The sequence below is a fragment of the Cololabis saira genome, chromosome 18 (assembly GCF_033807715.1).
Source record: "Cololabis saira isolate AMF1-May2022 chromosome 18, fColSai1.1, whole genome shotgun sequence".
In the NCBI taxonomy this organism is placed as follows: Eukaryota; Metazoa; Chordata; class Actinopteri; order Beloniformes; family Belonidae; genus Cololabis; species Cololabis saira.
Genome location: NC_084604.1, coordinates 28698323 through 28717172, shown reverse-complemented (window position 1 = coordinate 28717172; position 18850 = coordinate 28698323). Strand labels below are relative to the sequence as shown.

General features: G+C 37.8%; 1 protein-coding gene across 1 annotated transcript; it reads left to right on the top strand.

The window, feature by feature from the left end:
- Positions 1-3126: 3126 nt before the first annotated feature.
- On the top strand, positions 3127-17440 carry faxca (failed axon connections homolog, metaxin like GST domain containing a). The gene is made up of 6 exons (XM_061707026.1): positions 3127-3585; positions 10774-10909; positions 11958-12154; positions 12460-12677; positions 14548-14664; positions 15867-17440. The coding sequence occupies exons 1-6, from the start codon at positions 3323-3325 to the stop codon at positions 16163-16165; spliced, it is 1230 nt and encodes a 409-aa protein (XP_061563010.1). The 5' UTR covers positions 3127-3322; the 3' UTR covers positions 16166-17440.
- Positions 17441-18850: the final 1410 nt, after the last annotated feature.

Here is an 18850-nt window from a genome sequence, read left to right as displayed (position 1 = left end):
AATTGAGTTTGAACAGATTATGGTCATTCTTATATTATATTCTAACTATATTATGACTTGATTTGGCTGGAGTACTGATAGTCCATGTTTAATCCTTCAATCCTCTTGTCCGATGCCACATCTGAAATGAGGATGAAGAGATTATTTTCCGAATGAATAAAAGAAGTAAACCGTGAACTAAACTCTGGTAAAAAAAAAGCTGGCTTGTGGTAACTGAGGGATAGTGGGATAGCTCCAACTAACTGAAGGCTTGTTTGTTTGCATGGTTTTTGCCTATTTAGCCATTTTTGGATGAAACGGGATGTCAGTTCCTGCCAGGATAGCTTCCACCAAAGCTCCTGATTGAGATTCAAAGCTACACTACACAGAAAACTAGGGACAATAAGGGCGGCACAGACACTGGACTCTTTTAAGACTGGCCTAAAAACCTTTTTATTCAGGAAAGTGTTTTTAAGTTGAGTTTTATGACTTATTATTGTTAGTTTTATCTATGTACTGGCTCAGTGGCAGTCTGAGATTTTTGGATGAAGAGTGCCTTACAAATAGAATGCATTATTATTATTATTATTATTACAATATTTCAGGACTTTTCCAATTCTTATTTTTCACATTTGTGGCTATAGTTAAACTATCTTTGTACACCTGCCTCAAAGCAATTACACTAAGTATCTGGAAACTTTATTCTCATTTTCACTTCACTTCTGGCGCCGCAGCTGATGGCGGCCACGGTGAGTTGCTGCGTGTTTCCCTCCACTCTACGTTACATCAACGTAAAGACCCCACTTCTGACCTTATGCGTCACATTAACGCACATCCCAGGTCACCTTTGTACCGACTCATTACTCCGGCACTTTAAAATCAACACGTTGTACATTTTTACTTTTAATATTATTTGTTCTTTTGTATTGCAGCAATCACCACAACAAGAGAGTGGAAATGGTCCACACCTTCCGGTTTCTTGGCGTCCTCAGAAGATCATCAGCTACCCCCTCCGCCCCCTGACGGACATTTACACCTCCCGCTGCCTCAGCCGAGCAACTAAAATAAAAAAGACAGTTCCCACCGCAGCTCTGACCTGTTTGACCTGCTGCCTTCAGAAAGACGCTACAGAGTCATCAGGTCCAAAACCAACAGACTGAAGAACAGCTTTTTCCCCAAAGCCATAATCGCCCCGGAACAATATGTGAATGTCTGTTTGTTACCGTGTAATACTTTTTCCAGGCCTATCTGTGCAATATTCCACCACATGTGTAGAGAGACCTTGGCTCCCTATGGGAACAAAAGGTTTTGAGGAAGACTCAGAGTATTCTGGGAACTTCTGGCCATGTCTTAGGAAAATAATGTTCACTGCTGCCTTCAGGACGTCGTTATGCCCAACCTGTGCGTAAGGATAATCACTCTTTTATCCCCTCTGCTGTTCGGCTATTAAATTTAAATTTATCCCTATGAATTTGTTTGGAATGTGTATTTAGGTACTTTGTACCTTCTAGGAATGATATCATCCAATGTTTGTATAGACTGTTTTTTAATTAATTTATTGGTATCAGCACTTTTTTAATGCAACAAATTGCAGATTTTTGCACACAGCTGCCAACTTTCTCTCTGTGTTCTATTGAATGTGTTATGTGTTTGTTATGTGTGTGTTTGGGCGCGAGCTGCCAAATCAAATCAAATTGCCCTTCAAGGGATTAATTAAGTTGTCTTGAATCTTGAATTTTGAATGAGTAGTTATATGTTATTATCTGTAGATAGGATCTCAGGTCTTGATTTTGCTATTCAAAATGCACCTTAACCTTTTTATATTTTTATATTATTTATATTTCTTATCTGTTTGCACTGTCTTGCACTGGAGAGGTGATGCTGCTTTTATTCTCACTGTACCCGTGTATAATGACAATAAAAGTATTCTATTCTATTCAAATTCCTTGTGTGTGTTAAACTACTTGGCAATAAAGCTCTTTCTGATTCTGAGGTATTATTTTTTTATTTATTTTTTTTTTTATATATCTTTTTATTGGTATTTTTGGGCAATAACAAAATGGTAAAAACACAGATATCAAAACCAACCCTATCAAGTATGCCATTTTTTAAACCCCAACCCACCCACATTTGCATGGCTGTACAAAATAATATGGTATTTATTTATTTATTTTATTTATAAATTTGATTTATTTCAGATCCCCAATAGTTGCTGCCTCAGCAGCAACTAATCTTCCTGGGGTCCAACAGTACAAATATACATTTCTATAAAACTTTTACAGTACAATATAAAATGTTAGTTAAACAGAATAAAACAAAGTAGATAACAAGTACAAAGAACAACAACTAAAAGGAAAAACGAGACAAAAAAAACAAAAACAAATAAAAACTAAAGATAATAATAAGCAGAAAACAAGGAAAAAAAGAAAAGGAATTTTTCTAAATGAAAAAAACGAATAACAAATAACAACCAAAAACAGATAGATTAAAGATAAATCCAAGTACAACTAAAGATAAATAAGTGCATACTAAATGAGGCAAATACAAAAACAAAAACAAAAAAAACGTATCTCAATAGAAGACAATTTACAATTTTTTATTTTAGTTTATTACTTTATTTTTCCTATTATTATTGTCTTCACTCAGAGTTTGATTGGTAATCGGTACTTACTTTGGGACCTGTTTATAATTACGTATTTTGCAGTGTGTGTGTTTTGGGGTGTTTGTTATGTTTTGTGTCCTTATTTATTTTATTATTATTTTTATTTTTTATTTTTTTTTTATTTTATTTATTTTTTTTATTTTTTTTGTGTGTATGGTAAAATATAAAACGGGGTATTCTGTCGAACCCTTTAAAAGAAATGTTTATTGTGTAATATAATTTACATGGATTACCCAATAAAGAAACATGTTTTTTAAAAAAAAGAAGACAATTTAAAAATAGTGAAAATAACCGGAAACGTCACAAAAACTCAGCAAAATAAAATACTAAAAATTGAAATTAAATGCAGAACAAGAAAATATGTTTATTTATATAACACCTAACTCAATTAAATGATATGTATTATATGAGGTATTATTTTGACATATCCAACCGGAAGCCATTGCGTTTAGTAATAGTTGTTGTGACGTTAACAGGACGAGAGGGGTCAAATCAGTAAAGGCTGCACGGGCTCCAGTGAAGGTCCGCCCCTCCGCGGGGAGAAGCTGGGACGGGATGCCCGCGCCTGCTCTGCCGCTCCCGGTCCCGTCTCGCCCTGACCCCCGTCAGCATCCATGAAGCCCCCGCTGATGAAGGCCCCAGCTGCCAAAGTGAGGCGGAAAGTGGCCGGAGACAGCGAGCATGTACTGGCGCGTCGGGCTCGCCTGGACCGGGTCGTGCGTGGTTGAACTTGGCCACAACCAGAGCTTCTCCTCCGGCCTCGCCGGCTCCGGTGAGCCGCTCTCGTGGTACGGGTGCATGATCATCGCCTGCCCGCTGCAGGACTACGGCGGGATCATGTCGGCTCTGGGCTCGGATTCGTGGTGGAGGAAAACCCTGTATTTGACCGGAGGGGCTCTGCTCGCCGCTGCTGCTTATCTGCTGCACGAACTGCTGGCCATCAGGTACCGACAACACGGGGATGGAGAGATGAGAGGAGTCACGAAGCTGGGCGGGGTGAGCGGAGACAGTGGGAAAATAAAGCCTGATTAAATCGACGCAGAGCCTACGCCGTAGCCTACGGCGTAGGGTACGCGGCGACGCGCACGGTACGGTGCGTGTCGCCGCGTACCCTACGCCGTAGGCTCTGCGTCGGTGTAACGCAGAACCATAAATCAGCCTTAAGGAGAGAGTGGTGGGCTGTGACATAACAGACACCCCCCACCCCCACATCCATCCCCACAAAAAAACACACTTAGATTTCCTCCTTCACTGCCTTATTTTGTGGATTCTATAGACATGAGTGACCTGCAGCAGGGTACATTGTTTATATCAGGTCATCATGTCCTTTTCATATTCAATTATGATTACAAAACCATTGAAATGGCTTATTTAATATGTTTGTCTAAGCTGTGATGGCTTGCATCCCCTCAAGGAGCTCTACTACCACTCCATTTGACATTATACTCATAGGTCACTTTGATTTGTCTGTATCTCAAGGACGAGGCGACATAATACAGGTTCCTCTTGCTTTCTCTTCATTGGAGTTTGGTTTCCATCCAAAAAAATAAGCTACCGGGGAAGTATTTTGCTACACTAGGGATGGGCGGTATGGACTAAAAAATGTATCACGATAATTTCTGGCATTTATCCCGATAACGATAAAAATGACGATAAAAAAAATACCAATTCAACTCCACCTTTGTTACTATAAATCTATCACCACATTCAGTCTTTGGAGCCAAATCACTGCTATAAAAGATACTAAATACTACTAAACTACACCAATGGGAGTTTTTCTTTCTTTCTTTCTTTCTTTCTTTCTTTCTTTCTTTCTTTCTTTCTTTCTTTCTTTCTTTCTTTCTTTCTTTCTTTTAGGCTAATTTCTTTCTTTCTTTCTTTCTTTCTTTCTTTCTTTCTTTCTTTTTTTCTTTTAGGCTAATTTCTTTCTTTCTTTTTTTCTTTTAGGCTAATTTCTTTCTTTCTTTCTTTCTTTTAGGCTAATTTCTTTCTTTTTTTCTTTCTTTCTTTCTGACTCCTTTCTTTCTTTCTTTCTTTTTTTCTTTTAGGCTAATTTCTTTCTTTCTTTCTTTCTTTCTTTCTTTCTTTCTTTCTTTCTTTCTTTCTTTCTTTCTTTCTTTCTTTCTTTCTTTCTTTCTTTCTTTCTTTCTTTCTTTCTTTCTTTCTTTCTTTCTTTCTTTCTTTCTTTCTTCCTTCCTTCCATAAATCAGTTTTACACAAAAACGCCATCAACGGGAATTTATCGTTTTTACCGTGAGATGACAAATTCTTACCTTGGGGAATTTTTTTGACGGTTTATCGTGAACGGTAAAATATCACCCATCCCTATGCTACACCTTATGTAAATTCCCAATTCTTAAACATGGGCTACTTGATCAATCGTTTGAGGGAATGGAGGGTATCCTTGTAAACATTGTGAGCAGTCCAGGTCCTTGTCTGTTGTACAATACAGTTGAGAAGGGGACTTAATACTGCAACACATTTCAGATAGGACTTATCTCTAGAGGATGGACATTTGATCTAGCTATCAGAAAAAAATCACATTAAGTCTATATTGTTCCAAATGTGGGGTTTATCTCTACACTTTAGGGGTTAAACACATGCTGTTTGTTGAGCGTTAAATGCTGCAGCTCTCCCCTCTCTGTCTCCTTGTGCTCAAGGCTCATGTTACCACGCCATATGCATTTTTATAAATAGTAAAACCGTTATATAGTTTATGTAATTGGTTAGAGAAAAAACAGAGAGAAAGAGAGAGAGAGAGAGAGAGAGATCTGATAGTCAGTTGGATTTTCAGCACCACAATGAAATGGACAGCTCCTTTGCTTAGACGCTGTTTTTACGTTTCAGCACTTTACACAGTGGATAGCTGCCTGCAATTCTGCAGTATCTAGTTTGATTTGTTGTCATTATTAGGCTTTGGTCCAGTACATATCAGCTTGTCCACTAATCCTTGCATCACCAGAATCATTTATATATTTATTTGTCCCCATAGTAGTGTCTTAACTATGATTAGCCTGGAGCGGTCAGGTACTCTGGGCCAGTTTAAGAACCTAGTTGGTTGATTTCAGTCATATTCCTTCTTGTCCTTTAGAGCAGTGGTTCCCAACCTTTTTTCCTTGTTTCCCCCCCTACTTGTGTCTAAGACCAGCCGGGCCCCCCGACCCGTACGTACTGGCACCAAAAGAGTAAAGTGATTCGTTACAAATCTTTAATTGAAAAAATGAACATTAATTATGTTTTTGTGATACATTTCTCTTTGGTTTACCCTGTATACATATGACTTTGTCTTTCTCACCTTCATTTTGTGTCACCAATGTATAAAATACTCACAGAAAATAATTGCAAGGACATAAAATACTTTCTGAAAAATGTTGCTTTTAATATGAGTGCAAACATTTTTAACATTTTTCCTTTAATAACCTGTCAGAGTAGTAGTATGATTAAATGTTGAATAATGATATAATAATAAGTTATTTTAAGTTTTTATCCTGCTAAATAACTTAGAAATATATTTTGGTCATTTTAAAATACTACGTGGGTTTATACTGACTTGGATTACAGTATTCCATTAGGTGTGTTATTATTTTTTATTTATTTAACATGCGCAAATATAATTTTTACAACTGCATATCCTCAAAGCAGACAAAGTTTCGCGCCCCCCCAGAGATCTCAGGCGCCCCCCCCAGGGGGGGCCCGGACCCCAGGTTGGGAGACACTGCTTTAGAAGACATTTAGACTCTCAGATTAATGATTGCAACTTCCCTTAAACCTAATGTTAAACATTGATGTCACAAAGACTCAAAACGACATACAGTATTATGACTGTGTAAGCTATATTTGTAATAAAAATGTAAACCTTGCTCCATCCTAACCATATTTCTTAATCCTGACTTTAAATCTCAACCCTCAAACAGAACCTTGAAGATGCAGGGATGGACCAAAATGTGCTTACTTTCCCAAAATGTCTCTGCTTATGCCTGAAAGCTAATCTTATCTAAATCAGGATAACCATACTGACAACACACACTGGATGCACAATTATCGTTCCATCACTTTTTGGGTCAATTTGTTATTTACGTCAAAGTTATAATTAATTTAAATTATTTAGCATATTTTCACTTTTATAAAAAGGATATTATTTTGGTTGTATTGTTATTATTATTATTACTATTATTATTATTATTATTATTATTATTATTATTATTATTTTTACTTACTTCTAATCTAATGTTTTATTCAGTAAACGTATGGTGCACTTAACGTTATACTCACTAGGTCACTTTCACTAACTTGAATTTAACTAAACCTTAAATAGAACCTTTACTAAGATCTGATGACATCAGAGCTTGCTACTAAATGCTTCTAGTTTGAGGATGGCTATTCAGCGCTGTTCCCACTTGTAATATAGAGCAGGCTTCTAATGAACATGTGAAATGTGTATTATATTGGTCGTATCATATACACATATATAAGTGTAGAAATTAATAATAATTCCTATAAGTCTATAGATTTTAAGTCTATTTTATAAAGTCTGATGTAAACTATTAAAACCCAATGTAATGAATCTCCACCTCGCATCTTTTGTAAAGTTTGCATCATTTTATCTTTCATCATAGACGCAATGCTGGAGTCAACATTTTCAACAAGCAAGAACAATGTTTTCTTTTAATATTGCTCAGCTTGGTATGGGACACTAGGTTCCTTGTTACGGGCTATTCAGTCCCTGTACATATGGACCAAGAGTTTGGTCTACATTGGTGGTAGTAAGGCATAATCAAGTGGAGGACTTTAAGTATCTTAGGGTATTGTTCTCAAGTGAAGGAAGAATGGAACAGGAGTTTGATGGGCCGAGCAAAGAGGCAAGTCCTTCTGTTTACTGTGTGATATACTGTATGTTCCTACCCTCAACTATGGCCATGAACTGTGGGCATTGCCCGAAAGAATAAGATTGCAGCTACTAGCAGGTGAAAATAATTTCCTCTGCAAGGTCGATGGATTCTCCTTCAGAGAGAAGTTGAGAGTTTAATCAGCCGTAGGGCTGGGCGATATGGACCAAAAGTCATATCTCGATATTTTTTAGCTGAATGGCGATACTCGATATATATCGATATTTTTTCTGTGCCATAATTGGGGTTTCCCCCAAAGCATTATAGCATAGCATCTCTGTTAGCTTCATTTTTTTCTGAGGCAAACCCTTAAAAAAACAGTCAGTTTTAATACAAAGCCACGTACCAAATGTCACACAGGTACCTTTTATTAACAGAGGTCTGCACAATATCAAAATGTATAAAACAAATGAAATAAAAATAAACTGCCTGCATATATAGAATAAAAATGCTTCTTGAATAAAATAAAACAAATATCCCTTTCCTGCATAACAATTAAATTAAAATACACTGTGCAATTAATACAATGTAGACAGTAACAGGCAGACTTTTCCACTGAGGTTGACAGTTGTGCAAATAACTAAACATTTGTGCAAATCTCAAATAAAACATTCAAGTCAATTTGTCACAAAATAAGCTATATCAAAATCATAACAAAAAAAAAATTATTATTATTATTATTTTTTTTAAATCGATATAAACGATATTGTCTCGTACCATATCGCGTTTGAAAATATATCGATGTATATTAAAATCTCGATATATCGCTAGCCCCAATCAGCCGGTAGTTTCTCAGAGTAGAGTCGCTGCTCCTCTACATCAAGAGGAGCCAGTTGAGGTTGCTTGGGTATCTGCTGAGGATTCCCCCTGGACGCCTCCATCAGGAGGTCTTTTAGACGTGTCCAACTTGGAGCAGGCCCTGAGGCAGACCCAGGACACACTGGAGAGATTATATCTCTGGGCTGGCCTGGGAATGTGACTGTATCCCCCTGGAAGAGCTGGAGGAGGTTTCCATAGAGATGGAGGCCTGGGCCTCTGTGCAAGTTCATGGATGGATGACTTAAACTCTCAAGTGATTTTCTTTCATGTTTTTGGTTTCCTCACAGACAAGGGAGTACAGGTTTTATCTGACAGATGACAACTCTGTTTTTTGCTGTTTTTTTTATTTTTTTTTTAGGTTTTTAGATTTTCCAAGACTGTTTTCCACCAACTATAAAAAACTACACGAACCTATTGATTTTTTTCCCCAGTGCCATCGGTTTTTATAGTTCAACAGTACAGTTAATATGAAAACTACTGGAGAGACATTGGAGGCAACACTTGATCATCTCAGAAATATATCTAAAGTAAGATGCTTTCTGTCACAATCAGACTCTGAAAAGTTGGTTCATGCTTTTATCTCCAGTAGATTAGATTATTGCAATGCACTTTTTGCAGGACTAAAAAAGCAAGTGTTACATAAACTCCAGCTTATTCAAAATGCTGCGGCCAGAATTCTAACAAAAACCAGGAAGTATGAACACATCACTCCTGTTTTATCCTCTCTTCACTGGCTCCCCGTTAAACAAAGAGTAGATTTTAAAGTACTTCTTATTGTCTTTAAATCTATGAATGGCTTAGCTCCCTCCTTACATGCTCACTGAACACATACCGGACAGATCCCTTAGATCATTAAATAAGAGTCTTCTCATCATACCTAGAATTTACACTAGATCTGCTCATGGTGCTTTCAGTCACTACTACACTCTCTGGAATTCCCAGAGGTGTCAATTAACGAAGTACAAATACTTTGTTACCTTACTTAAGTAGAAATTTTGGTTATCTATACTTCACTGGAGTAATTATTTTTCAGATGACTTTTTACTTTTACTCCTTACATTTTCACGCAATTATATGTACTTTTTACTCCTTACATTTTAAAAAAAGCCTCGTTACTCTATTTCATTTCGGCCTTTAAACAAAAACTATCCAGTTAAATTGCTCCATCCGGATTAGAGTGAATTTGGTTGTGGTTGTTTCAGATGTTCTTGTCCAGTTTTGTTCTTACATCCGTTCCCTCAGATTCCTGCAACTAAACTTGGATGTACATTCCAATAAAGGTTAGGATAAATGATAACATGCCTCTGAAGTTTGACTTTTTGCACCATTGCAATAATTATAGGCAACTAGTCATCATATCTTCTGCTCTCTGAAACACATGTTAATGCTCAATAGTACACATATATGGTTCTTTAATATATTTGCATTATACTAAGATGCATTCATTTTCAATGGCTTTTGTCCTTAATGGCTTTTTCCCCCTTACATTACTTTTACTTTTATACTTTAAGTAGTTTTGAAATCAGTACTTTTATACTTTTACTTGAGTAAAAAGCTTGAGTTGATACTTCAACTTCTACAGGAGTATTTTTAAACTCTAGTATCTATACTTCTACCTGAGTAATGAATGTGAATACTTTTGACACCTCTGGGAATTCCTTGCAGGAACTAAGGTCTGCTCCAACAGTGCCCTCTTTCAAAAGCAGACTAAAAACGTACCTTTTTGCACAGGCGTTTGAGTAAACTCTACATGGTTGGCTGGGTGATCGCACTTTTGTTAAAATGGAATTATTGTTGTTTTTCTCTTGACATACTTTTGTCTGTTTCTGTTATTGTAAACCTGTAATTTTGTTTGATTGTTTGTTTATGTATTTGAGCACATTGAGTCCAGGCTCATCATGTGAAATGTGCTTTATAAATAAATGTGCCTTTGCCTTTATATATGGTTGATTCCAGAAGGTATATTTTAATTTTAGTTATTTATAATGATCATTGATACGTAACATAGTAATTATTAAGATAATTACATACTCTGTTAATCCCCTTGGGGAAAATTCAGGATTCTGCTTTACAAGTTACAATAGGAGCAGTTGGTTGCCATTTTTCCAGCACCCAGAAAGGCGATAAAGGGCTTTGCTCAGGAATCCACATTGGCCCACCCGTGTTGCCAACCAAGGGAATTGAACCTGGGTTCTCCAGGCCTGAATCCAACCTCAGGTTTATATTTTCAATACAAACCTGTGGTTTTGTAGACCTGACTAAAACTTTGACTAAAACTTTAAAAAAAAGTTTACTTTAAAATTCCGTGGTTAATAATGTGAGGATAGTCATTTTCTTGCAGTGTACACTTATGTCAAAGATTTCTGTATGAAAGCTTCACCCTCCCTCTGTGTGACATGGAGCTCTTTACTCATTTGCTCCACACAGAAAACAGGAAGAGCTGGACTCTAAAGATGCCATAATACTCCACCAGTTCTCCAGGCCCAAGTCTGGCGCCCCATCCCTCTCTCCTTTCTGCCTTAAGCTGGAGACCTACCTCCGTATGGCTGACCTGCCCTACCAGGTAAGGCTGCGTCTGCAATCAAATAATAGAAAAATCCTTGGTAATGTACGACTGCCTAAAACTGCTGTTTACCTACGTAGTTCACCGGGAAACAAGCTTTTTTTTTAGCTGTAACTGCTTTTGTGTGATTCATTTTATGTTTATGTTTATTAAGGATCCCCTTTAGCCGACGCACAAACGCCAGGCTAGTCTTCCTGGGGTCCTATTTAAAAAGTACAATATAAACAACAATACACAATAACATACAATTCCAGTTACAAAACATACACAGATCGAATTGCAATTAAAAAGAGAAGAAAAGAAGAAAAAGAAAAGAATAAATCACAGTTCCCAAAATGATAACATAACACTATTAACTCTCCAATCTAAAAAAAGACTTAACATGTTTTTTGAATATTTTCTTGTTTGGAATGCTCCTAATATTTAAAGGAAGAGTGTTCCATGATGAAATTGCTCTATATACAACAGTGTTTTTCATTGAATTAGTTCTTGGTCTTGGTAATGTAAGTTGACGCTGAGTTGAAGCTCTGGTACTGTAATGATGAACATCTGCACTATAACTAATCTGATTTGAGAAGGCAGTGGGATGCCTGCTATGAATTATGTTTCGAATAAATAATAATAAACTGGTAGATAACCTACGGTTCACCTTCAGCCAACTAGAATGCATTCGTTCAACACTAGAAGTCTAGCTGCCCTATTTTGAGCTGTTTGTAACTTTGTAAGCTCAGACTTAGGTGCAGACACCCAGATAACTGAACAATAATCAAGATGACATAACACCGATGTTTGTACTACCTGTCTGCGAATTTCAGGAGTTAGATAGTTAGCACATTTCCTAACAGCAGCAATGCTTCTACCCATCTTGGTGACAATTTTGTGACTAAGATTTACATTGCTACTCCACCGATTATTACCACATCACATGAATGTTCACATCAAGGTTTGTATAAATTATATTGGTCCAAATGACCAATATCTTTTTATCCTCCACTGTTCTTTTCCCATCATCCCTTCTTGTTCCTGAATCACACCTCATCTCACCCAGAACTACTTTGATGGGAGGCTTTCACCACAGGGGAAGATGCCGTGGATCGAGTACAACCAGGAACAGGTGTTTGGCGCCGAATTCATCATTGACTTCCTGGAGGAGAAGCTCGGTGTGAGCCTCAACAAGAGCCTGACGCTGCAGGAGAAAGCCATGTCCCGTGCCATCACCAAAATGCTGGAAGAGCACTTCTACTGGTGAGGTCAAACAGCTGAAACTAAAATTGTAAAATTGAGCAGTTAACTCAGAGGAAGGTTCAAAGAGGAAAATGGTCATATTTAAAGCTGCACCAATGAAAGAATGCATTTCTTGGAATAATAATAAGAACACTCTCTACAAGAGGGTTATTCTTAAAAATCTGCTTGTTTATGATTTCTGTAAATTTCCACTTTGAAGAGAATGAATTGAGTTAAGTGTCACAGCACCATTTAAGGCTTTCTTAATATCTTCTGGCCTTTGTGACTCCGTTGTTTGTACCAATGCACATATATTTGTCCTCCAGGACTATAGCCTACTGTCAGTGGGTGGACAACCTAGAAGAGACCCAGAAGATGCTGTCGGTGAGCGGACCGCTGAGCGAGTTGCTCAAGTGGATTCTGAGTCACCTGACCAGCGGGATCGTGAAGAGAGAGATGTACGGCCACGGGATCGGACGCTTCTCTACGGAGGAGGTTTACGCCCTGATGGAGAAGGACATGCGCACACTGGCCACCCTGCTAGGTGAGGCTTTTTAGTTATCATTGTTCAGAATCAGAGGTGTCAAGTAACAAAGTACAAATACTTTGTTACCTTACTTAAGTAGACATTTTGGTTATCTATACTTCACTGGAGTAATTATTTTTCATACGACTTTTTACTTTTACTCCTTACATTTTCACACAATTATCTGTACTTTTTACTCCTTACATTTTAAAAACAGCCTCGTTACTCTATTTCATTTCGGCCTTTAAAAAAAAACTATCCAGTTAAATTGCTCCATCCGGATAGAGTGAATTTGGTTGTGGTTGTTTCAGATGTTCTTGTCCAGTTTTGTTCTTACATCCGTTCCCTCAGATTCCTGCAACTAAACTTGGATGTAAATTCCAATAAAGGTTAGGATAAATGATAACATGCCTCTGAAGTTTGACTTTTTGCACCATTACAATACTTATAGGCAACTAGTCATCATATCTCCTGCTCTCTGAAACACATGTTAATGCTCAATAGTACACAAATATGGTTCTTTAATATATTTACATTATACTAAGATGCATTCATTTTCAATGGCTTTTGTCCTTAATGGCTTCTTTCCCCCTTACATTAGTTTTACTTTTATACTTTAAGTAGTTTTGAAACCAGTACTTTTATACTTTTACTTCAGTAAAAAACTTGAGTTGATACTTCAACTCAAGTATTTTTAAACTCTAGTATCTATACTTCTACCTGAGTAATGAATGTGAATGCTGTTGACACCTCTGTTCAGAATAAACTTCATCAGGACATATTGTATTTTTCAAAATATATAGTAGAACTTTCAAGTATTTTCTTTCTACAGAAGAAAATGAATATTCATTTTCATAGGAAGATAATAAATCCAACAGCTCAGTTAGACAAGTGGATGTAACACGTTAGCATTTAAAGAAAAAACATCCATAGATCTTCTGTAAGTCTGAGCTAAATTAAGATGGACTAAGAGGAGGTGGAAATATGCATTGTGACAAATCAAAAGTTGCACTGTGGGATGTATTGCCAGACTTGTTTACAAATATAGTCTAGAGTGTGTTAGTCTAGTGGTGCACATGACGTGACTGACCCTCAATACAGAATATAATGACCCTTGAAACACAGCCCCTGACATTTAAGCTGATTTTTTTTTTGAGTGCAGATCTTTTTTGGTTTGAATGTTTAGCAAGACAACTTCAGGCTGCTTTCTGTTCATATTACCATGGCGCATTGGTGTGGTGAAATAGTTTCAGTACAAACTGCTGCGCAGGGCGCCATCTGCTGGTGCATTTTTACAGTACATAAATGATTTAAAAAAAATAAAGGCTCCGACGATGAAAGCATCTGTAATCAAAATATCCAAATCCAAACGAATGATTTTAAAAAAGGAAAATATCTTGCTTTGCTTTCATAAGCTCTGAAAAAAAAAATCTTATATGTTGTCTTTAAAGGATTTATAGGTAGGCCTACTTCCAAGCCTGTTTTAATTTTTGGGACACCATCAATGTTTTCTTAAAAATTTAGTTTTAGACAAAAGCATAACCTCCCACTTATTATGGCATTATTTGTAATAGATTATGTCACCTGAGTGTTCGCTTCATTTACTCTCACGGTGAATCGAAGGTTTTTTAATCTCAGGTTACAGAATTGAAGTGCTGCTGTTTGAGACTAAAAACAAGGGACGGTAGCTCAACACTGACCTCTAGTGGTAATATTTGGCACTGCAACGCGCTGCAGGAGTTAACGTTTATGACAATTGATAGAGAGGAAAATGATGGCGGGGGGTTGTATTTATGTTTTGTAATGAAAAAATCTTTTGGGTTTGATTTTATTTTATTTTTAATTATAATAATTATATATATATATATTTTTTTTTAATCTGTGTAAGGTGACAAGAAATACCTTATGGGCTCAAAGCTTTCATCAGTGGATGCAACAGTGTTTGGTCATCTGGCCCCAGCCATGTGGACGCTACCAGGATCCCGACCAGAGCAACTAATCAAAGGTGTGTTTCAGATCGGTTATCTGTGTATTACCAAGTAGCGCAGCTGTTGTGCAACCCTTTCTCATTTCAGAGGTGGTTTCAGTTTTAGACTGTTCATGCTATTTCATTTTATCTGGTTTAATATGCATATACCTGCAAGTATTTTATCTTAGGGCAAAACATGAATAATTAACCGTTTTCTTTTGCAGTCTATGCTTACCCTGAGTTGAAAGTAGGGCTGGGCATCGATTCGAATGTCAAGAATCGATTCGATTCCGATTCCTAATATTCAGAATCAATTATCATGATTCGATTCGATTGAATCCGATTCGATATTGATTTGGCTTTGTGTTATTTAAAATGTTTTTTGAGCTGTTTCCTGAATTATATGACTGTAAAATAACTAGTGAAATAATAATTTCACAATAATTATTGTGAAATAACTAAGAAATAAATAACTCAAACAGGCCTTTCAATATCCATTTAAAGTGCAAAAAAAGAAAGAAATTGCAACAGTTCATGCAGTAAACAAATCATTTTAGCTTATTTCATTTATTATGTCACCACGCACACATATTGCCATGAAGCACCTGGCATTTTTCAGAAGTGTCATGACAAACTGTGTGTCCGACTACTGGGATTAAAGTTCACCTGGCGAAAATGGAGAAAAAAAAAATTAAAAAAAAATCGATCTTTAGACATAAGAATCGATTTTTAGGAATTAATATGAGAATCGATTAGATTTTTTTCAACACAGGCCTAGTTGAAAGTATACTTTAAATGATGTCATGCATGACAGATGCCCTGAACAGTACAGTAGACAGATGTGTTGTAGAGAGGCTCAATAGGTTGTCATACAAACATTAGATGTAGTTGCAAAATCTTAATCTGGTTAAAAGAATTAAAAAAAATTTGAAAATGATCTTGATCTGTCAGTTTTTTTTTTATGTATTGTGTAGTGATAATATAGAGAATTGCTGGAAGTATTTGAAATAACAGAAAAGAAGAGCGATTTAGAAAAAAAAGTAAATATACTTAATGGACAAATAAGAAAACCCTGATCCTTGATCAAATTGTGAAGGTGAAATGAGAAAAAGATCTGTTAGACATAAAAAGAAAGGTTTGGTAGCTACTTGATTGAATCATAATGTTGTGCATCAGTTGGATTGATATTTTCCGCAAAATGCCCCACTGAACTCTCCTCTGCTCTCCGTCCGTGTCAGGTGAGCTGATCAACCTGGGCATGTACTGCGAGCGCATCCGCAGACGCTTCTGGCCCGAGTGGTTCGTGGACCTGGAGGACTTCTGCTACGACGAAACCATAGAGGGCAGCGACTCAAAGTTCCCCGACCTGGGCCTCTACTCCCGCACAGAAACCTCCCAGGACAAGACACGCTCGCTCAAGTCACACGCTCACACACCTCCAGACCCGCCGTCCCCCGTCAGCGACCCCACGGGCCACTCGCTGTACGACTCCGACATGGACACCGAGTGCTCTGAAATTGACCAGCTCAAGTGCTGACGAAACACACGCTCTTAGTACACTCCCCCCCCCCCCCGAATACTCACCCCACAGGAGGGAGCTGCAACCTGCAGTCCACCCCCCCAAACCTCCAGCCCCCACCCCACCTGTGGAACAGGAATGAAACTGGGGACTATTTCCGCGCGGTGTGGTCTGTGTAAACAGAAAACAAGAAAACGGTTACCTTGCAAAGATGTTGCAAATGTGAGTGGAGGAAAGATTGCAGTAGAAGGAAAAAATACTAAAGGAAAAAGAAAATTCAAGAGAAAAAAGAATGAGAAAGCAGAAAAGAAATTGTTGTGGAGATGGAAATAAAGCATAAAACACGGGTTTGAAAGTAGCAACTAGAAAGGAGTGAATGACGCTGTTGCTGAGAAACTCCTCCACCTGGCTGACATCATCTGCATTCGCAACCTTTAACTGTGTCGCATTGCTGTAACCATGGCAACTGCATTCCTACATGCCCCTCACCCTCCTCCCCATGGTACCTTGTAGCATTTTGCACCACCAAGTACATGTGTGTGTGCGTGTGTGTGTGAGTGTGTGCGTGTATGTTTTAACTAACTGATCCATTAATGCCTTGTGCTGAGGTGACATCGACGGTCTGGATTCATATCAATGAAAACAGTGTAAATATATAAAAGAATCTGACTGGATTCTCAGAGGAATTGATTATATATTGTGAATATAAGCCCAGAAATAGAGAATCATCTCCTCTATCATATGGTGTACATACTGTAGGTGATTCTTCTTTTAAACCCACTTTGTGTCGAACACAATCTCCAGAAACGCCCGCTCCGCTGGTCTCCGATCAATATAATAATAATAAAAGAGGAGCCTTGTTTACACAACAGGGATGTCCCAGTAATGCCTGCTGCTCATATTTAGGTAGTGCCGTTACGCTTCAGAGCCGATAAAGGATCCCATGAGTACTTTGAAACTGAAGTTTGTCTTATTTAGACGGTAGAAAAAGATCCCTGACACACACACACACACGTTTGATCATAGTAGCTTTAAGTTAAACACTTTTAACATGCCTTGAACCCCTAAGAGCGAGTCAAGCAATCATTTAAAAGTCAACTAAATTCATATTTAATGAATGAAAGTGAATCGGTGCCCACCGAAATCTCCCTCCCTGCTTCACATAGAGAAATATCTAAGTTTGATATTGTAATGCAGATTTCTTTCAGTGCCTCAGGCCAAACCAACCACACAAAAATGTAGCCGATGGATCTTTGAAGAAAGAGTCTTGTCCTTTTTTTTCCTTTTTTTTTTCCGATGTGTTGCCCAGAAAGTGGTTCGCAAAGCAATAAGAGAGTGAACGCAAGTCAACTCTGCTCATTTGTAATTTTATGCTACAGCAGTCAGTGCGGTGTGCAGGGACGTGTGACGGCGGGGTGCAGGTTTTCTGTGTGTTTGTCATTCAGCAGATGCACGTGCAGCACCGGTCGTGGGGTGTGACGGCTGCTTAAGGTGCAGGCAAGGAGTACGGCATTCGTATGAATCCTTCCACGTTACGTTCGGAGTCCGTCTGAGTGTGTGATGACGCGTGACTGAGGCTGGCGCTTAACCTTGACTGTCCGACACACATACTCATAAAACTCCAGACTTCAGCAGGTCACCGGTTGTTTAGGGTAGTGGTAAAAAAAAACATTTCTCCATGATTCCAAAATGGAATGAAAACAGAGTCAACACTACATACTTGCACTTGACTCTACTTTAGCAGCGTAAAGTGTTGTCTGCATGGCTCTCTGACTGTTTTAACAGCAGCACGGCGGCTTATCCCCTCTTCTACTTCATACCTTTAAAATTTAATGGGAAGGGAAACTTAAGCATTTCAGATGAACGAGCTTCAGCTGTAGACATCTGCTTTCTCCCCACACGCATGCTGCTGTTATTTCATTGGAATTACGTCAATTTGAGGTGAATTTTTAGCTGTATTATACGCTGATATAAGGGAGATATACGGCTATAGTGTATGAAGGGATTTTAGCAGCCGGTATTTTTGAAATGACCTGGGTAGTGCATCATTTGTCCACCAGAGAGCCCTGGCAGCTATTTTTTAACTGTAAAATGTCTCACCGACCAGTCGTAAACAAATTAACATGATCCTTAACAAAAGTTTTTCTTCGTGGCATCAGGATTTTACTAAATAGATTCTCCAACACAACTTGAACCTGATCTGAACGCTCACCTTTCCCGGTGACCTTATAAAGCCACGTTGTTCATGTTCCCCCTTTAATGACGTGTGTGTGTGATCTTCAGTGTAGTAAAACAGCCCGAAACAGAAACAATATAACTTAAAAATGTTTGTTTACACTCTCAAAACTCCTTGCCTGTATGTTATTGCCTTTTTTTTATTTTTAATGTTTTATTTATTTATTTTTATCAGCAGTCATTTTTAGCCTTACAGGAACTGAAGCTAAACTTTTAACTTATTTCCAGTGCCAACATATAGTTTTTTCTATATTTTTCATGTTTAATATGTTCACTTTGTTTATGTTTGATTACTTTCAATGATTTTGAGGAGAGCTTGTGTTTTGGAAAAATCATTGTGTTCATTATTTTGGGCCGTGTTTCATTTGATGCCTGAGATTTAGCGATCTGTGTTGGGGTGGAGCGTTGCAGCTCTCTTCTGACTCCTGCTGCTGTTCAACACTAAACAAAATGCACAGTTTTATGCTT